The sequence below is a fragment of the Agrilus planipennis genome, unplaced genomic scaffold (genome assembly GCF_000699045.2).
Source record: "Agrilus planipennis isolate EAB-ADULT unplaced genomic scaffold, Apla_2.0 scaffold351, whole genome shotgun sequence".
Lineage (NCBI taxonomy): Eukaryota > Metazoa > Arthropoda > Insecta > Coleoptera > Buprestidae > Agrilus > Agrilus planipennis.
Window position 1 is genome coordinate 155,250 of NW_020439251.1, and position 17,534 is coordinate 172,783.

Genomic DNA, 17,534 nt, shown 5'->3' on the forward strand with positions numbered 1-17,534 from the left:
CGCGATGGTTAGTTTTGCTTTCGTGATAATTTCGGATAATTTCTTGGACATCTTTTTTATCAATAACGTCAATCAATTTGTATTTACATTTTTTAAATTTTAAGGAGGGCCATTTAAAGTATTTCCTAACTGTTTCGCAGAAAGGTTCGTAAATTTCAGGGTTTTCAAAATATAGGTGATATTGAACTTTAGGTACAATGAAACCTTTTATAAAGCTTATGATGTCATTTTCAAAGTTATTTTCAGAAATTTGGACATGTATTCGTTGTTTATCGTCGAATAGCCTAGTTACTGACGGATTCGCGGGACTGTGCAGAACTCGACTAATTATTATCTGATTTTGACCATGATTTACTGGCGTATCTGCAATTGGTATACTAACAATAGGGTCCTGTTCACTATTTGAATGCACGGTTTCATTTTCGTCTTGTAAATTTTGGTTGTCATTAATTTCCTGAACACTTTCATCTGGTTGCACTAATAAAGAGATATTATCATCTTCAGGAGGAGGGTGATTATTATTTTCTAGTTGTTTATTGAACCGTTCCATGTATTCAAAAATGTTACTTGCTTCTTTTGTATGAATTTCTATGCGGGAAAGCGCATCAGCATTTGAATTTAATTTACCTTTTTTATATTTTATATCATAATCATACTCTTCTAATTTGATTCGCCATCTTGTTAATTTAGAATTTGGATCTTTAAGTGAAAACAACCATTGAAGAGGCTTATGGTCAGTAATAATATTAAACTTTTTGCCAAATAAGTATGGTCTGAAATATTTCGTAGCCCAAACTATAGCGAGAAGTTCTTTTTCGATTGTACTATACTTTTGTTCTGAATCGTTTAGGGTGCGCGATGCGTATGCAATGGGTCGATCACTACCAATAGGTCCTTGTGATAGGACGGCACCTAAAGCAACATTGCTTGCATCTGTAGTCAAATTAAAAGGTTTAGAGAAGTCGGGGTACTGTAGAATTGGTTCATTAACTAACAAATTTTTACATGTTTCGAAACAGTTCCTAAATTCACTATCATGTACTATTTTGGCTCCCTTTTTTAGACATTTTGTCATTGGTTTGGTTAATTTAGCAAAGTTATTTATAAAACGCCGGTAATAGCCTAAAAGTCCGAGAAATGCTTTTATTTGTTTAGTGGTAGTAGGGATGGGATAATTTTTGATAATTTGAATTTTGTCTGGATTAGGTTTAACTCCCTCAGGTGTCACAATATGACCAAGGTAAGCAACCTCCTTTTTTAAGAATTCCGACTTGTTTAACTGAATTTTAAAATTGGTTTTCCTTAATCTTTCAAATACCTCTCTTAATCGTTCTAGATGTTCCTGTAATGACGTTGAAAAGATAATAATGTCATCGAGATATACCAAACATTTTTCGTTTTGTATACCACGCAAAATATTATCCATTACACGCTGAAATGTTGCAGGGGCGTTCTTTAAACCGAAAGGCATGCGCAACATTTCCCAGTGACCGTTTTCAGTTGTAAACGCGGTTTTTGGTATATCGTCCTCGTGCATCTCAATTTGATGAAACCCGCTTGCCAAATCTAATGTTGAAAAGTATTGACATTTTCCTAATTTGTCCAAAAGGTCTGTAATATTAGGTAGCGGATATTTATCATCGATAGTCTTTTCATTGAGTCTACGATAGTCAATTACCACTCGCCATTTTTCTTTTCCCGACGCATCTATCTTTTTTGGAACTACCCAAATAGGAGATGACCAGGGCGAAGTACTAGGCCGAATAATATTTTGTTCTAACATGCTTTTAATTTGTCTTTCAACCTCACTTTTGTGTATGAATGGGTACCTATATGATTTCGTGTAAATTGGTATTTCGTCTGTAGTTCTAATTCTATGTTTAACCTGATTGGTAAATGTTAAGGGCATGTTCTCTTGGTAAAATATATCCGAAAATTCCTTACATAAATTTTTTATATGATACTCTTCTTCAGAATTTAAATGATCTGTACGAATTTTGGAAAGATCTAAAATTGGTTTAGAGGAGTCGTCAAAATTATTAAAGTCAAATTCTTGTATTTGTTTCCGATTAAATTTTTCGGCAATTATTGGTTCAGAAAAATCTAAAATTACTAAACTTAACGTGTTATTTAAAATGGTTGTCAGGGCTTCATTATTTTTTACTATTGTCAAACATTCAGTTGGAATTATGGATCTTTTTATGCGGTATTATAATTTCGCCGTTTGTTATATTAGTTTTTATTTTAATTCCCTGTTCAGAGCGAGGTGCTATTGTAATTAAATTTAGATTGTTTCTTGTATTATGATAGCGAAGTTTAATCTCTGATTAAGGAGTTACCAAAATTCCTTTGTAAAAATCTAAATTTGCCTGTAATAATTTTAGATTATCTAACCCTATTAGTCCATTAAAAGTGTTATGAAATTTAAACAAATAAATTTTCAATTTAGCACTTCTAGGTAAATTGAAAATATTCGAAATAGGTATCATTGCACTGTGTTTATGCGCTGATTTTTGAAAAACGGTGGAAACGATAAATGGGTAATTCTGTATACAATTAGAATAGAATATAATTTGTATGCTAGGTTTGAGACTATGAACGATTTAGTGGATCCTGAATCAATTAGGAATTTGAGATTATTTTCTGGAAATATTATGTACGGTAATTCGCTAGAATTTGTATTGTTGAAAGATATAATATGAGGTTTTACGTCTGTTCGTTGTACACGGGGTCTGTGTGAAAATTTGAATCATCTTCATAATATTGTTCGTTACTATCATATGAAAATTCTTGATTGTTATCATTTTCTTGATTTTCCGATTCAATTTCTGCATCGTTATTCATACCACTATCTACTTCAGTATTAAAAAGCTCTTCAAAAACAAAATCCTTTTGTTGAGGGTTTTGTTGGAATGTAGATGGCCTAAATTTATTCGTTTTATTTACAGATATTCCGCTCATAGCTGGTAAAGGTTTTTTTGGTTAAGACGAAATACATTTTGGGATTGTTGGGTGTTAGCAGAGGGTTTAAAAATATTTGGATTGGAAAAATTTTGGTTTTGCCTAAATATATTGAAATTAGGAGAGGGCTGTCTAAATATTTGAGGATTTCTAAAATGATTTTGGAAGTTATTTGTATTGAATTGAAATGGTCTAAGCGGAGAATTATTTTGTGGTTGTATTGGGCGATTGAAGAATTTATTCTGAGGTTGCACAGGGCGATTTAGAAAATTATTTGGACGATTCGGGAAAACAGAATTAGTGATAGGGAATTGATTAACATAATTTTGTTTAGAGAGTGGAGTATTTTGTTTCACAAATGGTTTAGTCATCATATTTTGGAAATAACCTATATTTTCTTCCTCTGATATAAATTGAATCGCTTCGTTTAAATTACCAGGACGCGTACTTCTCATAGTGATTCGTAATGGTTCTCTTAAACGTGTTAAAAACGTTTTTAAAGCTAACTTATATAAATCGCGTTTGAGGATTTTAGCCTCATTTGTTTTTTCATGTATGTCTACATACATGTAAGCATTTATCGTAAAATTGATGTGGTTTTTCATTAGATAACTGTTTGAGCAAAATTAAATCTCTATTTGAACAAATTTCATCGCGTTGATCCGCAAAATGCCTTCGTAAAGTTGCTTTTAGTTGGTCCCACGTATCAACACTTTGAATATTTACTACTACTTCAGCATTTTCTGTTAACTTACCTATCAAAGAATAAATTAAAAATATATTTTAAAAATCATTGGGATTAGTGGTGTTACCTGTTTAATAATACTTTCACAAATTATTAAATATCTATTTAAATCATTTGGTTTACCATCGAATGTCGGGACACAACTTAAATATTCGGGTTTATAAAGAGACATTTTGGTTTGTACAATAGGAATCTTTGACATTATCTAATTTAAGTTATCTTGGGAAGTTACACTTAAATTAAGGGATTCGTTTGAGGAGTAAACGTCATTAGTAGTACGACTTTGTCCATTCCACTTATGTAACTACGAGGGTTCAGCAAATTGGTCTGGCTATGTGGTCCAAATATTTCCCAATTTTGGTCCTCGCGATTAACTGGGTTTCTTGGTTTTTAAGTAACCATTCCGAAACCGATCTCCGACACTTGGATTACCGATGTTTCGTTGCCGATTAATCGTAAAAACGAAAACTGTTCTTATATTTTTGACACAATACAATTTCGGCAATCCTACTGGCTGCGCCAATTAACTTTTCGAAGGACAAAATCGACTTTTTAAAAATTTGTTAATAATAATTACAAGAAAAAAAACTTGTCTACACTACAGGAAGCTACAAACATGATTAATTTTAAACTGTGAGAAAAAATGTTTTTTTTTTGTTTTAGTTGCTTGCACAGCAAAATGCGCCACGGCGATGATTTGATGATGCATGTAATACCTATGTAATAGCAAGTGTACAATAGGTATACCGTGAGATAATTAGTGTGTGTTTTTTAAACCTTACAACATTCGTGTGGTACACCAGTACAACCAACAAAAAAAAACAAGCATTATATTGACTTGGTTAAGGTTGTCTCAAGAAAATTAGTCCTGTTAATCCCGGGGTAACTTCATATGCTTTGTCGTTTATAAAAAAGTGTTTTTGGCAATGGAAAATGGTGAATTTCTAACTTTCCATGAATTATCTGAGACACTGGAATGCGGTCCGTATTTGTAATCAATTCTTTTTGGTCCATTTTAAGAGACTGCATAAAGGTACCAGTTTCACGCAAACGACTCCATTGAGATGGTATTTTAATTGTTTTTGAATAGGTTTGATAAGCCTGTTCAAAAGCTAACCACATAACTTCATTGTCTATGTTATAAGTATAATGTAAAATACTACGAACGAGAAACTGGTTAAGGACATAACTCAAACTCGGAATATAATTACAAAAACACGAATCGTCGAAAGCTAATGAAGTAGAATATACGTCTCAGTTAGAATGACTTTTCTAACCTATAACGAAACCTTTAATGAAACTAACAGAGATACCTTTATCATTAACAGAAAATTTAATTAAATCTGAACTAAAACAAAACACATCCGACTTCGATTACTTGTCAGCGTAATCAACTCAGCCGAAAATCGTCATCATTAGGTCGTCAGTCCTAAGACTGGTTGGACACGCACCTCCACTGTTTTCTATCCTGAGCTAATCTTCACATTTTCTTAAAACCAGAACATCCCACATCTTTAACTATTTGTGAAGAGTACTCTAATTTAGATCTACCTCTACTCCTCCTAACTCCTGTCTCTACCTCAACTATGTTTCTAACTAGACCTTCATGCCTGAGAAGGCGTCCTACCAACCTATCTCGCCTAATTTTATTGAATTCCATAGAGTTCTCTGTTTTCCTATTTCTAATACCTCTTAATTTTTAACCTTCTCTTTCCACGGTATATTCATCATTCGCCGGTAACACGACATTTCGAAGGCCTAACTTTTTATTTTCCGCCGCGCCCACCATCCATGTATCGCACTCGTAAAGCACGGAACTCCAGACGTACCCTTAACAATATTTTTTGAATTTATAAATTAACCATTCGAAAGCATGAAGGTGACTCCTTTTTACTGAAGGCGACTCGACACTGCGCTATCTTTTGCTTTATAATATTCCTACTACTATTCCATCCTGATTTATCTGACTTCCTAGATACCTAAAATCAGTCACTTCTTTTAATTTTTCGTCTCCTATCTGTATATTAGCCGTATCCCTACTTTTTCTTTCATACAACACTGTTTTGTCACAACCGCTTCCGTTTTGATTAAAGCTATCCCTAACTCATCCTTGCTAGAATCTTAGAATAATAATCTTTTGCCCCTGTATGTCTACTCTACTAGTTGTACTGTCTGTAATGATGTTGATCACATCTTCGATGCGTAAGTAGCGGTGACCGTGTGAATCCCTGTCTGACTCCCTTCCTAATATCTGCTTCTCTACGATGCAGACCCAGCTTTATAGCTGCCTGTTGCTGTTAATAGAAACTACGTATCACTCTCCTACCTCTGTAACTCATCCCTACATTTTTAAGTATATTTAACCCCTAGTCCCATTTAATGCCTTTTCTAAATATACAAATCCTATATACGCACCCTTTCCTTTTTAAATTGTTTTTTCTGTTGTTAGCCGTAAAGATAGAATGACCTCCTGCGTTCCCCTGTTCAAATTGATTTTCTTCTAATAGTTTTTCCGCCTTCTTTTCCATCTTCCTCTGCATAATTCTAGTTCAGATTTTTAGCGCATGGGAAGTTAAGCTAATTGTTCCAAATGTCTCGCACCTATTCGTGCCCCTCTTTTTAGGTATGGTTGCTACCACGTTCCGTTTATAATCCTCTGGGACTTTCCCCGTCTCGTAAATGTGACCAACTAGCTTAAACAGACGATCTTTAACCTCTTGTCCTGCATGTATTAGAATTTCCCCCTGTATCCCATCTGTACATGGCGCTTTATTATTCTATAAGATTTTTAAAGCTGCATCGAACTCTGCTCTCATTATGGTATAACCTAGCTCCCCTATCTCAACACTATCTTCCTTCTCTAATATATCTCCTAACTCATACCCGAGTATAGGTTCTATCTGTACCTATAGGTCTTTTCCTCAATATCTATCAAAATGACCCTGCCTCGTTTCTTATATTATCAGGCACATCGGTTTTGCCTGCTTCAAACTTTTTTCTACTTCTTTAGATCTTATCAACTATTCCATAACTGCCCTACACTTCCTAATTATTTCTTATTTTATAGCCTTATATATTTTTTTTGTCCTTTTTCGTCTGTCCTGTTTTCGTATTTCCGCCTTTCTTCTATTAGTCTTACAAACTCGTTTGTTATCCAGCGTTTCCTACTTTCGGTTTGTTTAAGATCTAGTATATCTGTAGCTGCTGGCATTAGGCACGTTTTAAAGCGGTTCCATTCTGTCTCTATGTCCCTGACATTCGTTTCTCCTGTCGCTTCTAGTATTTTGTCTGTCCTTGTACAATTTAGCTTTTCTAAGTCAAAACGCCTCCTACCTTCCCTATTTTTCATAATTTTCAATTTAAGGTTGGTCTTCAAAACTATTACGTTATGATCGGTGCCAATATCTTCTCCTGGATAACTCCTATAGTCCTTCACTTGATTTTCAAATCTTTGCCTAACAAGTGTGTAATCTAACTGATATCTCCCTAAATCACCTGGCATCTTCCACGTGATGGTTCAATAAGTATTCACGACAGTTACGTTTATCGCAAAATTTTAACAGTCTCTCGTCATTTCTATTTATCTTCAGCTGTTACTGCGTTGGAGTATCCTACAACTTTTAGGTTTTTGTGCCCTTTTTTACTTAACACGTCTTCCATATCTGCATAAACCGCTTCTACATCTTCATCATTCTAAGATGATGTAGGCATGTAGCCCTGCATTAATACCGCTTTTCCTAGCTTCGAGTTTAATTTAACCATAGCTATTTATTGCTTTTTTGTAAATAACTTTCTACACTTTGCACTGCTTTCCTTCTCATTAGAATCCTACCCCCGAATTACCTTCCATCGATCCTGTGTGTATTATTCTGAAGTTTCCACTCCAAAAGTCTCCAGTTTCGGGCCATCGGACCACTCTAGTTTGTATAGAAGTTTCGTCAATGTTGGATGCAAGAAAAACAAATGTTAGTATGGTACAAGAGGATGATTCCGACGATAACAATGACATCCTTGGAGAATTCTGAGCAAATGAAAATGCCACTTCAAATTTGAATACAGATACGTGTCTCCGATAATTCATGGAAAATTGAAAATTCACCATATGAAGTTATACCGGGTTCAACAGAGCTAATTTTCTGGGGAAAACTTAAATCAAGTCAGTATAATGCTTACCACGAAAAAAAAAATATTTAGACATTGTAAATGACAATATTTTAATTAATTTTATTCGGATTCCCTACAATCATGGTTTATATAAACCAAAATGACGTTATTAGCCTGCTAATAGTAAAATGTTTATCAAATTTTCTATAATGCTCCAGATCACAGTGGGCTCATTAGTAAGAGTAAGTCAGCAATTGTATGCTCTTGAATTTTTAAAAGAAACAAACGGAGCAGCGATTACAAGAATTAAATAACCAATGCCTCAATTACGTTTAAAAAATAAATAACGTGCGAAAGATAGAGATTCAAACTTGATATTTGTCAGAATAATTACCAGATTTTTGTATACGACATGAAAATGCTTTGTGTCGTTTTACGTGTCTTTTATTTAGTTGAAAATAGCCTTGGTGAGAATGGAATAAAAGACTTCCTTCAACCGTTAACATTTAATCTTAGAACTTTAGGAAAAAGTAAGAAGTAGTTAAATGTCCGCTGGCGAAATAACCTGTTATAATAAAATGCACCATAAGGTGGACTTAATGNACTACAAATTCGTAAGAAACACAAAATTTTACGGTAATGGGCTTGTTCCGTGAAATTCAATTTTGGTAATTTTTAAACGTTTTTCTGTAGTACTTAATAAAAACTCACTTCCTCAAAGAAATACTAACGGATATATTTATTTAAACAAAGTTCGGAAGGTAACCAACAAATATAGAAATTAACTTAATTAGGCATCTTCTCGCGCCCCTTCTCGTTCGTCGCCGTCGTCATTCATACTGCTCTCTTCCTTTTCGCCGCGCATCCAGAATGCCTCCCACGCCCCCCGGACGCACGAGGGTCCCAGCTTTGCATAAAGCTTACATTAATATTCACATTATACCTGTAAAATTTCATTCGGTTAACTATGTCCGTTTTCGACATATGAGATCAAAAATTGTAATAGTAGCGAACCCAACGTGGCCACTCATGACGTCACTATACGCAACTCTTGACTCGGTTGTATACTGCAACCATTAACGTTTGCTCAGATGAGAGGTGCCATTGGTATTGTGCTTTAGCATTTTACTGTTATTATTAACTTTTTAAAAAAATGTGTTCAGTTGAAGTTGGATATAGTAAAGCTGATTCTGGTAATCTACCCCAAGTTGACATACTGATAATTATGGACTATTTCAATAAAAATAAAGAGTATGTCAGCTCAGAAATGAAAGGAATCAAGTTTTAAAGGTAAGTTATTTATACAGTATATAATTTTTGTGTTTTATAGAAATATGTAAGTACATATTATAAATGTTAAGACTACTAAAATTAAATGATTATTGATTAATTACTACTGCTTAAATACATTATTACTTTATATTAAATTATCTTGAAAACACCAAAAGATTAAAATGTTACTAACATTATTTTCTAATGACTATAGTACAATAAGATGTAAACCGTTTATATATTTATATATATTTGTTTAATAAAAGTTTTTGTCTAATTATATAATAGAAACTGTTGATAGGCATAATATGTCCTTTGTATTGCAGATCTGGTAGACAAAACCACGGGGACAATGCTGTCGGTTATGTTCAGTTAAGACAACAAAATAAACTTTGCGAAATAAAGGCAAAAATTACGCCGGCACATAAGATTAAAGCAGCAAATTATAATGTGAAATGTATTATAAATACTTTTGATAAAACTGTTATAGATGTAAAATGCAACGACTGTGCCGCCTCCGAAGGTGGTTGTAAGCATTCGGTGGCTTTTGTTATGTGGCTGCATCGTCGTAACGAAGATCCTTCACCGACAGAAAAAACTTGTTATTGGAAAAAGTTGTTATTATCGGCAGCATCGTCAGCAAATAAGTGTATTTCTACTGCTGATTTTAGTAAGAAAAAATTAACCACCAGTTATGACGACACATTATTAAATGAATATGTGCAAGAAAGTAAAAAGCGCAAACTTGAGAATAGTATAACACGGTATCACTACCCCTACTATAAGTATTCCAGCCTCTCTAACTATCATCTATCACTACATTTTGGAAAAACATCTTTTCCAAAAACTATTGAACATTTTATTGACTTCTGCACTAAACAAATGGATGAACAATTAATTAAAGAAGTAGAAAAAGTCACTAGGGGGCAAGGTACAAGTAAAGTATGGCAAGAAATGAGATATGCTAAGATTACNTTTTCTATATCAATGATCTAGTTTTAAGAGTATGCAACTCGGACCGCTTCTTTTGACAATCAAAAATACTAGGAATGACAGCTTCTTTAAGCTTTATTCTTCCACATTTCATGGTTTTTATATAAAGATAATTTTTTATGTCCTCTTCAACCTATATTTGTTAAAAAAAATATTATAAAAAGAATGTTGATTTATATTGTTTAATAAACATACTTTAAAGTGATCTTCACAACAAAATCTCGTGCCTTTCTCGGATACAAAATCAGATCTCCGCATTGCACGTTGCCATGCTCTTCTAAGGTTTTGGTCGGATGGCAAACAAATAAATACTTTTTCTGGAGTATTTAGACTTGTATTTGTGCATTCCGGAACTACGCAATATTTATATGAACACTTTTTTTTTGCACTCATATTAAATCAAACAGTATGTATATAACACAAATGATAATTTGAAAACAGCGTACCTATAGCTGTCTAACGTTCGAGTATTGGCTATAGCCGCCGGGTCTACGCGTATAGTGACGTAACGCTTAGCCACACCCCTTTCTCGAGAAACTGAGATTTGTAATTGTTTTTGACGCAGTAAACGTGCGAATAATTTTCTAATTTTTTGCAGATCTATTATTTTTCACTTGTACTTTCGATTTATGAAATAAAAAAAAATGCTGAACAAGCCCATTGGAGTTTATGTGGATGATGGCTTGTCTGCAAGTAACAGCAATGAACTGCTGGAACAATTTCTGCTGAAAGTTCAAGAAGAATTTAAAACAACATGATGATGCAAATACTTTTCTGGGACTGTAAATAGAAAGAATGGTTGACTGATCCATATTTTTAAATAAATCTGCTTACACTGAGAGGCTCATCAAGAGGTTTAAAGTAGATGATGCTAATTCGGTAACATGTCCACAAGAGAAGAAGGCATATTAAGTACTATTATATATGAGGACTGGGATTAATTTTTCAGAAACTATGAACTATGTTAAAAATTTATTCTTTTCATTTATTTTATATTACTAATTTTGATATTCAATAAAATAGTGTGAGTATTTCTATTGTATTCTTTTTTCAAACGAGAAAAACAGCTTAAAATATTATTTTTTAATTACTAATTAAGCTGAAGTAAATAAACAATTTTATGGTGGTTGTATCGGGAAACCTTTATTAAACAGCTGTTACTTTTAGGTTACTACCCAGTTTTCACATTCACCTTTCGAAAATTTACGAGGATTCCCAAGAAACATTGCTGCTTCTTCAAAGATGTTCAAACAGCTGGTATGCAAATATAATATTGAGAAAAGTAATTGTGTCGACGATATGAATTCCACTAAAGAATTAACAATTCTGCAAAATCAACCTAGTGAAGATGTCATAAAGTTTTCTTCTTCAGATGATGTATCTCCTTTGCTAAATGACTCTGAAACTGTACAAATATTCCAAAGCCCTGATTCACTAGATCGTACAATGGAAGAAGAGTAGTTTTCCTAATATTTCTACCAACTTACCCTATATAACTGCGTATATTATTTGTAAAATCAATACTACATAAATTTTTGTGTTATAATGTCCGAATTCAAAGCATCTACAACTTACCCATCATTCCTAAGAATTAATAAATTTATTCACTATAATGGGAATGTGAACAATACGATTACTGACTGTATGGGTTATCCCACTTCCGGCACTTTTTGGGGATATCTCCCTGATTATTAAATATGGAGGATTTATTCCTATAAATTTTTTGCTGTATATCCAGTGACGTATATTGTTAAGCATAATGTGTGTTTACAATTAGTTTCAAAAACAAGCTTAGAACTTCAGAGTTTATAAAACTTTCAATTGTGTCCAATTATTAGGTAGTAGGCTATGACACACGACTCAACATTTATACCTCGACTATACCTAGCGCCGAATGAATATGTAAAAGACAGAAATGAACATCCGTACCTACATAATTCAGAGAATTTTCTCTTTGTGTAGGTGTTGAGTGTAATAGAGGATTGACTTTTTTGGGTAGGTTTCGAGAGCGATAACTTCTTTATTATTAACCCTTATTAGTAACATTAACACAATAAAAATTCTAAAACGTAGAATAGCGGTAAGAAATTAACAAAGCAAAATTATATATAGATGTGGCTAATCGACAAGTTATGCTAGTGTAACAAAACGAGAGTGTTCAATCGCTCGTCTGGAACTATATATCTGAAAATAAAATCAATACCAAGCAAAAGAAGAACACATGCAAAAAGCACATAGGAAAGGCGACTTCCTTATCACAATTGTCAATGATCAGGCGAACTCGAACTTGAACGGGATGCCGAATCCTCGAAAACATAGCCGACCAAAAGATGGTTACAAACAGAAGTAATAATTGGATGTTATATATTTTCTATTATGCAACATTAAGATTCTACCTTTAACGTAGTAAAGCATCCACTCGTCATGAAATTGAATATTTATTTACTAAATGTAAACGTGAGAACAAAACTAGAAATTAATCACAGTAAACTTTACACTAACGAAATAACATTAAAAATTTACAAAGTTACCTACAGTTGCTTGACAATAAGCCTTTAAGAAAGCAAGGGACACAATTTGGCCACGTTCTTATTTAGATGCCATTCTAGCCAGTAAGCATTCTAGAGGCTTAGCGTTCTCTTCCTTTAAGATAACAATGTCATTTATCTTAAGACTAGGAGCAAGTGGGTTTGTTGCAGGAGATTTAGGTACTCTTTTGACCACCTGCACCAAAACTGATTTGTGCTTTAGTGCATATCTGCAACGATCTAATCTGTTTTCAGAGGTATCTGAGATATGTGGTTCAGAGTAAGAGGTCAACGAAGTCCATATAAGGAAGTGTCCTGGAGTTAAACAAGATATATTGGATGAAATAATGATTGTAGCGGTCTTCAATTAAAAGAAATTCAACTTGAGCTAAAATAATGTATAACTAATCAAATGTAAAATGTTTATCTTCAACTAGCCGTTTCAGCAGATACTGCTTTTAATAGCCGCCTCCTAAAACCCAGCCCAATGTGGCGATTGATGTGGAATAAACTTCCAATTTATCTCCGTTGAAGACAAGAAGTTATATGGGGCTTTTTGCATTTCTTTAACTCCATGTATATGGTCTTCGTTGTCATGCACACAAACATTGCTATGTAACATTTCCCAATTTTTGAGCGATTTAAGCTTGACGATTTTAATAAATAGGGGCCCCCAAAATCCATTCCGCATTTGGGAAATGGCCAACATGCAACAAATCCATTGACCATGATCTATTGATGAGTTTTGAGCTTCCATTTGTGACATATCATACATTGAATGCATATTCTTATTATATCCCTCAAGAGATTCTGTGGTCAATACCTGAGACCAAAGTTTGAGAAAACGAATTGAGGATCTGCATGCAAATTGTCTTAAATGCATGCGATACGACGATTAATGACATTTCCAGATCCCTAACCCTAACCGCCTCTGAGGGGCAGTCCGCCAGTAAACTCGAGGTAGTCTGTCTCTATGCGTGGAAGAACTATGAAATAGATAACCCAATCGTCTTTAGAGCATACGATACGACGATTTATGGCATTTTCAGGAGCTTATCTCTAACCGTTTCTGAACGGTAGTCTACCAAAAAACTCGAGGGAGCTACAGCCCCTATGTCTGGAAGGAGAATAAAATTAATGGTCTTAACCATCATTAAAGCCTGCGATACGACGATTAATGACATTTTCAGAAGCCAATATAACCTTTTCCGAGCAGAAGTTCACAAGAAAAACTAAAACGTCTCTGCCTGGTAGGAGAATAAAATAGATGGTCTAAATCGTCTCTAAAGGATGCGATACGGCGAATAATGACCTTTTCAGAAGACTATCTCTAGCCGATTCTGATTCCAAACTCTCGAGGTAGCTACAACTTCTATGCGTTGAAGGAGAAGAATATGGGGCATCTAAATCGTCTTAAAAGCGTGCGACGCGACGATTGATGACATTTTCCGAAGCCTATTCCTAACCGTTTCTGAACGTTTGTCCACCAATAAACTCCAAGTCGTTACAGCCACTATGCGTGGTAGGAGAATAAAATGGGTGGCTTAAATCGTCCTTAATGCATGAGATACGATGATTTATGACATTTTCAGGAGCCTATCTGTAACTGATTCAGAGCGGTAGTCCACCAAATTCTCGAGATATGTACAGCTTCAATGCGTTGAAAACAATAAAATAGTGGTTTAATCGTCTTAAGAGCGTGCGATACGACGATTGATGACATTTTCCGAAGCCTATTCCTATCCGGGGTAGGCTATAAATATACTCCAGGTCACTACAGTCACTATGCGTGTTAGGAGAATAAAATGGATGACCAAAGTCGTCTTCAAAGCGATACGACGATTTATGACATTTTCAGAAACCCATCTCCAACCGTCTCACAGCGGTAGTTCAATAAAAAACTCAAGGTAGCAGCAGCCTCTATCCATTGAAGAAGAACAAATTCGGTGGTCTAATTCGTCTTCAAAGCTAGCGATACGACAATTTATAACATTTTCAGAAACCCATTTCTAACCATCTCTGAGCGGTGGGTCACCAACGATCTCGAGGTAGCTGCAGCCTCTATGAGTGTAAGGGTGTTAACATGGATGGTATAAATCGCTTCTAAAGCATGCGATACGACGACACATTTCATTTTCCGAAGCCAATCCTTAACCGTTTCTAAGTCAACCAAAGCCACGAGGTAGGTACAGCTTCAATGCGTTAAAGGACAACAAAGTGGGTGGTACAAATCTTCTTAAAGGCGTGCGATACGACAATTGCTGATATTTTCCGAAGCCTATCTTTAGCCGTCCACCAAGGAACTCGAGGCAGCTACTGACTCTATGCGTTCAATGAGAATAAAATGGATGGTCGAAAACTTATTTAAAACATGCGATACGACGATTTCTGACCATTTCAGAATCGTATCTCTCACAGTTTCTTACCGGTCGTCCTTAAAAAAACTCGAGGTAGCTACAGCTCCTATGCGTGGAATGAGAATAAAACGGATGGTCTTAAACGTCTTTCAGGCATGCGTTACGACGACTTATGACCATTTCAGAAGACTATCTCTAAACGTTTCTGAGATGCCGTCCATCAAAAAACTCGAGGCAGCGACAGCCACTATGCGTGGAATGAGAATAAAATGGATAGTCTAAAACGTCTACAGCCTCTTTGTGTGGAATGAAAATAAAACAGATGGTCTAAACTGTTATCAAAGTATGAGATACAACAACTTTGACCTTTTCAGAAGCCTATCCCTTACCGTCTAAAACAGGTAGTACACCAAAAAAACTCAAGGTAGCTGCAGCCACTATGCGTGGAACGAGAATAAAATACATGGTATAAAACGTCATTAAAGCATGCGATACGACAATTTATGACCTTTCCGGAAGCCTTTCTGTAGCCGTTCCTGAATGGTCGTCCACCATAGAAACCAAGGTAGCTACAACCACTATGCGTGGAATGAGAATCCAATGGATGGTCTAAACCGTCCTTAAAGCGTGCGATACGACGATTAATGATATTTTCAGAGGCCAATATATAACCTTTACCGAGCCGTAGTCCACCAAAAAACTGGTGGTAGCTGCAGCTTCTGTGCGTGGAATGAGAATAAAACCGATAGTAAAATACGTCATTAAGGCATGCGATACGACAAATTAATTGTCTTTTCAGAAGTCGATCTCTAACCGTATCTGAGATGTCGTCCACCTAAAAGCTAAAGGTAAGTACAGCCACTATGCGTGGAATGAGAATAAGATAGATTGTCTAAACCGTCTATAAAGGCTGCGATACGACGGTTAATGACATCTTCAGAAACCAATATATTACCTTTTCCGAGATGCCGTCCACCAAAGAACACGAGGTAGCTGCAGCTTCTTTGCGTGCAATGAGACTAAAACGGATGGTCTAAAACGTCTTTTAAGCATTCGATACGACAATTTATGACGTTTTCAGAAATCTATCGCTAACCTTTTCTGAGATATCGTCCACCAAAAAATTCGAGGCAGCTACAGCCTCCATGCGTGAATGGGAATAAAACGAATGTTCTAAAACGTCTTTAAATGATGCGATGCGGCGATAAATTACCTTTTCAGCAGCCTACCTCTAACCGCTTCTGATATGTCGTCCATCAAAAAACTCGATGTAGCTACAGCCACTATGCGTGGAATGAGAATAGAACAGATGGTCTAAAACGTTTTTAAAGCATGCGATATGACGGTTTTTGGCCTTTTCAGGGGCCTATCTCTTACCGTCTAACAGAGGTAGTCCACCAAAAAGCTCAAGGTAGCTGCAGCCACTATGCGTGGAATGAGAATAAAGTAAATGGTATAAAACGCCATTAAAGCATGCGATACGAATTAGTGACCTTTTTAGAAGTCTATCTCTAACTGTTGCTGAAATGTCGTCCACGAAAAAACCCTAGGTTGCTGCAGCCAGTATGCGTGGAATGAAAATAAAATGGATGGTCTAAACAGTCCTTATAGCGAGAGATATGACGATTAATGACATTTTCAAAAGCCAATATAAGACATTTTCCGAGCAGTAGTCCACCAAAAAACTCGAAGTGGTTGCAGCCTCTATGCGTTTAAAGCGAATAGAACGGATGATCTTAAACGTCTTTAAAGCATGCGACACGACTATTTATATCCTTTCCAGAAGCCTACCTCTAGTCGTTCGTGAGTGGTCGTTCACCAAAAAACCCAAGGTAGCTACAGCCACGATGCGTGGAATGAGAATAAAATGGATAGTCTAAACCGTCTTAAATGCGTGCGATACGTCAATTAATAACATTTCCAGAAGCCAATATATAACCTTTTTCGAACAGTAGTCCACCGAAAAACTCGAGGTAGCTACAGCCTCCAAGCGTGAAATTGGGATAAAACGAATCTTCTAAAACGTCTTTAAATAATGCGATGCGGCGATTTATTACCTTTTCAGGAGCCTACCTCTAACCGCTTTTGAAATGTCGTCCATCAAAAAACTCGATGTAGGTACAGCCACTATGCGTGGAATGAGAATAAAACAGATGGTCTAAAACGTTTTTAAAGCATGCGATACGAATTACTGACCTTTTTAGAAGTCTATCTCTAACTGTTTCTGAAATGTTGTCCACCAAAAAACGCTAGGTTGCTACAGCCACTATGCTTGGAATGAGAATAAAATGGATGGTCTAAACTGTCGTTATAGCGAGAGATATGACGATTAATGACATTTTCAGAAGCCAATATAAGACCTTTTCCGAGCAGTAGTCCACCAAAAAATTCGAAGTGGCTGCAGCCTCTATGCGTTTAGAGCGAATAGAACGGATGGTCTTAAACGTCTTTAAAGCATGCGATACTACGATTTATATCCTTTCCAGAAGCCTATCTCGAGTCGTTCCTGAGTGGTCGTTCACCAAAAAACCCAAGGTAGCTACAGCCACTATGCGAGGAATGGGAATAAAATGG

At 35.5% G+C, this 17,534-nt stretch overlaps 1 protein-coding gene across 3 annotated transcripts in view; it reads left to right on the forward strand.

Moving 5' to 3' along the window:
* The window catches only part of LOC108742049, a 41,074-nt gene extending 29,416 nt beyond the window's left edge, over positions 1-11,658 (forward strand). For 2 of the 3 annotated variants that reach the window (XM_018477056.1, XM_018477059.1), the window contains one exon: positions 11,243-11,658. In XM_018477056.1, coding sequence (XP_018332558.1) covers positions 11,243-11,536 — 294 coding nt within the window. In that variant the 3' untranslated portion in view covers positions 11,537-11,658. Of the gene's footprint in view, positions 1-10,673; positions 10,984-11,242 lie in introns of those variants that run through there. The other variant, XM_018477058.1, reaches the window with a different exon arrangement.
* Positions 11,659-17,534: the final 5,876 nt, after the last annotated feature.